At 31.3% G+C, this 6,035-nt stretch overlaps 1 protein-coding gene across 2 annotated transcripts in view; it reads left to right on the forward strand.

Annotated features, from left to right (window-relative positions):
* Nucleotides 1–6,035, forward strand: part of Marf (Mitochondrial assembly regulatory factor) — a 249,086-nt gene that overhangs the window by 129,264 nt on the left and 113,787 nt on the right. For both annotated transcript variants that reach the window (XM_018507698.1, XM_018507699.1), the window contains 4 exons: nt 2,783–2,936; nt 3,210–3,348; nt 3,498–3,811; nt 3,896–4,191. In XM_018507698.1, coding sequence (XP_018363200.1) covers nt 2,783–2,936; nt 3,210–3,348; nt 3,498–3,811; nt 3,896–4,191 — 903 coding nt within the window. The remainder of the gene's footprint in view (nt 1–2,782; nt 2,937–3,209; nt 3,349–3,497; nt 3,812–3,895; nt 4,192–6,035) is intronic.

Below are 6,035 nucleotides of genomic sequence, written 5' to 3' on the forward strand. Positions count from 1 at the left end.
CATTATTTTCCAAGATATTTGACCGTTGCCGAACTTTCTCCCATCACTGTATGTCATGCCTGTTGGTGCCATTATAAAAGAAAACGTACCGAAATGAGAGATGGAAACGTTACAGTTAAAAATACTGAACCGCAGCCTCTTTGTCAAATCAATTAAAACTTTTTATTTCGTACTTTGAGTGTTTCTCTCTCCCTTCTTCATCTATTAATATATATCTCTTATAATTATTCATTTGGGGTCCAAAAAAGATTTTAGTTGTCTTCGTCAAGATTGGATATATTCCAGATACTAGATGATTCGAGAATAAAACCAATCCTACATGATACACAATACATGATCATAATAGCGAACTTCGAATAGCTGTGGCACTCAAGGGACTCATTTTACAAAATCCATTGTGCATATGGAACTTTTTAATTCTTTTTATGCTCTATAATCCTAGCTAGGTCTCAATGCTGTTCAGCCGGAGCCCATACTAAGCATAGTCCTTTCAAGTCAATCCTACGTAAAGAAAAATATGTGCTTCAAAGGGCAGACCGGATTTTAGTCAATAAATATTGTTGTATAAAAATTTTTTATTCATTTCCCAAAATTGAGACTACAGATTTTTTATTTCTTAAATTAAAAACAATTTATATGTAAAATTTCAGATCAACCGTGAGAGGGGGTCATTCATAACTACACCCAAATCTTTAAATTATTTGATTTAAAAAAGTGATGCTTAAATTAAAGAAATGACGTTAACAAATCAAAGAAATTTTTTCTTTAACCGTACAGCAAAGAACCATTTCTTTGAATTGACGAAATCTTTCGTTGGGTGCGTCGATTATTATTTGTGTACGTACATGCAAAAAAATATTCTAGTGCTAAGAGAAGATGCAATTTTTATTCTTCATTTTTTGAGTGACGATTATCTTTACAAAGAATATTTTCTTGATAACATATATATAATTTTAAAATATACTTATATTATTTACTTGAAATAATAAATATTTGTGTAATATTTTTCTGTATGTGTTGGGGGAAGCGTTCCCCAGCCTTGTAGCTTCAGTGCCCAAAGCTTCAGTGCATAAAGTGCAAGGGAGGGGCTCTTATTAGTCACAATGGTATATATATTTAGGCACGCGGCCTAGCCGCTTTATTTTGTATTACCTTAGGGGGGAAATGTCTTCCTGGGGAAGTTATCTGAGAAATAAAAGTGAATATCTCGTTAATTATTGGGAAAGTTGCAAAATGGTAGAGGATTTTTCGACTCAGTTTAGTCCGTTCTGTCTGCCCATGAAGTATTTTGAGATTATTCTGGGACTTTGTATATATGAGTGTGATTGATCGATCGGATAATGCTATATTTGCATTTATTAATTGGGGGTTTTAGAAATCTCTCAGAAACTTTGCATTTGCAACATTGAAAGAACTATACATTACAGGAACATTTCAGACATAAGGTTTCACTCAAGGCAATTGCAGAAATATAGTAATTGTAATATTTCAAAGAAGATAGTCTCAGAGATATTACAAATGTGATGATACACAATTGTAACATTGGAAAGTCTCTGCAACGCAACTGAAACTTTCCGTGCTATCAGGATTATTTTTGTATCTCTAGATATCCGCTTCTTTCTTCAGATTTTTCAGCTTCGCTTCTTCTCTTTTTTCTTTTTGTTTCTTCTTCAACTCTCAGCTTTTTTTTCTTCGATATACTTCTGCCTGTTTACCTTGTCTCTATATCTTATATATTCTTTGTACTTCCTTTTTCTTCCTGATATAATTTCTGTCCCACCAATCTTTGTTGCTCAATTCTCTTTTCTTTACTTTAATCTGCTTTTTCACCAAAGCACAATTTTATTTCTGCCATTTCCTCTGCTTACTTTCTACCGCCTTTCCCTTATCCGCTTTTCCGCTTGAACTTCCTGTGTTTTTTGACGCCATACCTCCAATCTTCACTCTTCTAAACATGTCCAAAACCTCACTTTCTATCTTCTTCTTTAGTTTGCTTTCTCTACCGCTAATCTTTATTCACTCATTTAAATATCTTATTATTATTACTGATGTAAATTACACTCAATTGTACTGAATTATACATCTTTTATTCGAACTACAATGGGAATTTTGTCAATCATACAAGAGAAGACCGTTATACATTAATATAAAACAGAAGATTACAAAGGCAACGAGAGCCCGAGAAAAGAACTATGTATATAAAAACATAACGACACATTTTTAGTGCTACACTCTAATTTGCTGTCCATTATTGAACCAATCATAGGCTTTCTATCTAGTAACTTTATCAACTACAAACGAAATTAAAGGAGAACTTTTATCAATCTTAGTTAATAGATGACACGAGTCGTTATTCACAATAATTAAGCCCTAAACACAATGCGAAGCAGCGATAGGAATGATATAGAAATAAACGATATATAATTGTCGTCTTCCTTTGCACAATGCCGCGAAAGAAATAAAAATGCCAATCAATGTGCACTGATATATGCATTCCTGAATGTTGTTCCTATCGCTATTGCTATTGCTATTTTTATTGCTATCGCTGTTACCTCGCATTGTGTTTAGGGCTTAACTATTCTCATTATATTCAGATCGAACTTGCACTGGTTTTGCCACTCGCAAACGCATACATCTACACTATCTAATCGTGTCCCCTGCAAAGTAATAATATATCAATAAAATTTAATATACTTAATATCACGATTAAATTACGAATTATAATACAAATTTTTATTTATTTATATATTTTTTATGTTTATATATTTATATATTTTTATAGGTAAGAGCACAACATCAAGAACGTGCTATTGATTTTTTATCAAGGGAATTAAAAGTTTATAGTCCAAAAGATGCTGAAGAACGCGTTTTTTTCATTTCTGCAAAAGAAACTCTTCAAGCTCGTATGCAAGAACAACGTGGGCAACCTGCTCATAGTATGTGTTCCAACAGGGTGGCACCCAGTTGGACACGGCTCAATTGAACACGAGCCACTCACAGCGCTTGAGACTACAAAACTCCTAAGCACCGGTCGCTGTGATTGGTGGTATTCAATCGAGCCGTGATCAATCGGGATCACCCCGTTCCGAAATTGCTTATGTTATTTATAGTTCTTTTACAATTAAAAATCATTTTTAGATTAACTTTAATAATTTTTAATCATTTTTAGATTAATTTTAAATAAATTAATTTATTCATACTGTATACAGATGGTGCGCTAGCAGAAGGTTTCCAAAATCGATATTTTGAATTTCAAGATTTTGAAAAAAAATTTGAAGAATGTATTTCAAAATCCGCAGTAAAGACTAAATTTGAACAACATTCTCAGCGTGGCAAACATATTGCAATGTAAGAAAGTGAATGACTTCTATATATATATTTTTTTAATCCCTTTTAATTGATATCAGGAAGAAGGAGAAGAAATATTCCATAGAAATATTCCGTTTTTTATATTTACAAAAAAATGTGAACTGATCCGTCTTTATCATTTATTGCAGGAAAATACGTCAAGCATTAGATGAGATATTAGAACGAACACAAAAAATGCGAAGTGAACAGTTAAATATCAAGAAAGAACTTCATGATAAGTTAAATTTTACAGAGCAACAACTAATGCTGTTGACCCAAGAAATGAAGGATAAAATTCATCATATGGTAGAAGATGTAGAGCAAAAGGTTTCTAAAGCTTTAAATGAAGAAATTCGACGATTAGCCGTTCTAATAGATGAATTTAGTGTTCCATTTCATCCTGAACCACTTGTTTTAAATGTATATAAACGGGAACTTCATACACACGTAGAAAATGGTTTAGGTGATTTTGAATTATATATTTGATGATTTGATATCAAGATGTTATCTGACAAGTTCAAAAATGTTTGTTATTCTTATATTTCAGGATCAAATTTACGTGCCAGACTCAGCACTGCTTTAGCATTAAACATGGAAAATTCGCAGCGAGAAATGACCGAAAGAATGTCAAGCTTATTGCCTGAAAACAAAAGACAAATGTCACTTAACATTTTACCACGACGAGAACCATTCGAAATATTTTATCGACTGAATTGTGACAATTTATGTGCAGACTTCCATGAAGATTTAGAATTCCGTTTTTCATGGGGTTTTACAGCTATAATTAATAGATTTGCAGGAAAACAGAGTCAAAGATTAACTATTACTAATTATCCGCAAGAGGTAAGTTGTGGAGTTTTGGTGAATTTTGAGTTAATTTTTTAAATGAAAATATTGAAGCGTCCATAACATGGCAACAAAATTAACATTTTTAAAAGTTATTTTAAAAATATATATTGATTTTATAGGAATTTGTTGATCTAAATCTGAAAATAATCTCTTTGCTACATCACCTACAATTCTTTTATGACAAAAAATTACCTCTTAGAATATATTTTATGTATATTTAAAATAGATCGCAACAAATTTACAAAAATTGTATAACTTAATTATTAACATTTAAATCTGATATAAAAGGCTTAGTAGCTCCTTTTCCTTTTGCCAGAGAAGTTGCGCGTCTGTAGCTTTTCTTTTTGTGTCTTGCTTTTCAATTTTCACGGTGTAATATCCAACAATAATATCCCATTGTCGTGGGAGAGTATATACATTTTTTCACCATGCACTGTTAAATCCACATTCATATTTTGTAGAGAAAGTTAAATGTGTAAAATAATTGTGTGGTACCATATTTTTATTGTGTTTTTCGAATTTAATACTTAAAAATGCATCAAAAATATAATCAGAACATGCTAAATCAAAAAGCAATATAAAATTAAAAAATAAATTATAATAAAAAAAGATTACAGAGTTTTAAAAGTACACTGTCGCTGTTTGTCTGTTTAATGCCATTTTTCTCAAAATTGTGACGTGATAATCAAATTTGGACAGCATATTTGTTTTCAGCAAGCAAGAAATAGGTAAAATTAGAAATAGGTAAAGCGGTTTTTTCCATGCTGTCCTAGGTAATTTTTATAAATTATAAGGAGTTAAAAATGAAAACTAAGCTTTAAAAAACATACAAAAATATTATTCAATTAATTTAAAATTAATTTAAAATAGCTTGCATTTTTACTTATTCAAATTTAAAGATTTTTTGAAGTAGATTTTACAGTTTTATATAATTTAAATTTTATTTTCAGATATTTAATTATGTATAAAAATATATTTTAAAAAGGGATGAAGAAAAAAATCTATGACTTTATATTGTACAAACATACATATAAAATTGTAAATTTATAACACTTCTTTCAATTTTTATCTTTTGTGACTTTATGAAGCAAAAAATACTTGAAAGGACCCCGCATAGATCTTATGGAAAATGTCCCTCGGTTAAATTGGCTGGAAGGACCCCGCATAGATCTTATGGAAAATGTCCCTCGGTTAAATTGGCTGGAATTAAAGTTGTTCTCGACGTCCTGAACAAAAATCTCAATGGGCACGACTCTTTAAATTCAATACTTTTCCATCCAGAGACGTTTAAAGTGGAAAAATCAATGGTTGTACCATGTTTCTTCACGAAAAGTACTCAATAAAAAATAACTTTATTAAAGTGTTTTGGAAAGCTCTCGTCATCGGCTATTATATTCTGGAATAAAAAATAAAGTGTTCTGTTATATTGTATATAAAAAAAATCGACGTGACTTTTGATCTGACCTTGGCGACGCCACCTAAAGTCAAACTGGTAAGATCAATAAATAAATCTTTTCAAGCTCTACATCTTTTGTCCGAACACTTTTACGATTGAATCTTATCCTGCGAAGATAAAAGGATGGTATGGGTGGTCTGTATATACCTATATAAACACCCGGTATATATATATATACACACACATATATACAGGGTGGACCATCTGAAGTGATCCAGTCAAATATCTCGAAAACTAGTAGGGATAGAGAAAAATGTTTCGTATGAAAAGTTTAGGGTTACATGGGGGAAGTATGGTACTGACCTTGAAAAATCCTTGGAAGGTCATTTTGAAGGTCATTCAGGGGTCACGATGGTTTTTTTAAATGGAACCCCTAGTTTTT

The sequence above is a fragment of the Trachymyrmex cornetzi genome, unplaced genomic scaffold (genome assembly GCF_001594075.2).
Source record: "Trachymyrmex cornetzi isolate Tcor2-1 unplaced genomic scaffold, Tcor1.1 scaffold246, whole genome shotgun sequence".
Taxonomy (NCBI): domain Eukaryota; kingdom Metazoa; phylum Arthropoda; class Insecta; order Hymenoptera; family Formicidae; genus Trachymyrmex; species Trachymyrmex cornetzi.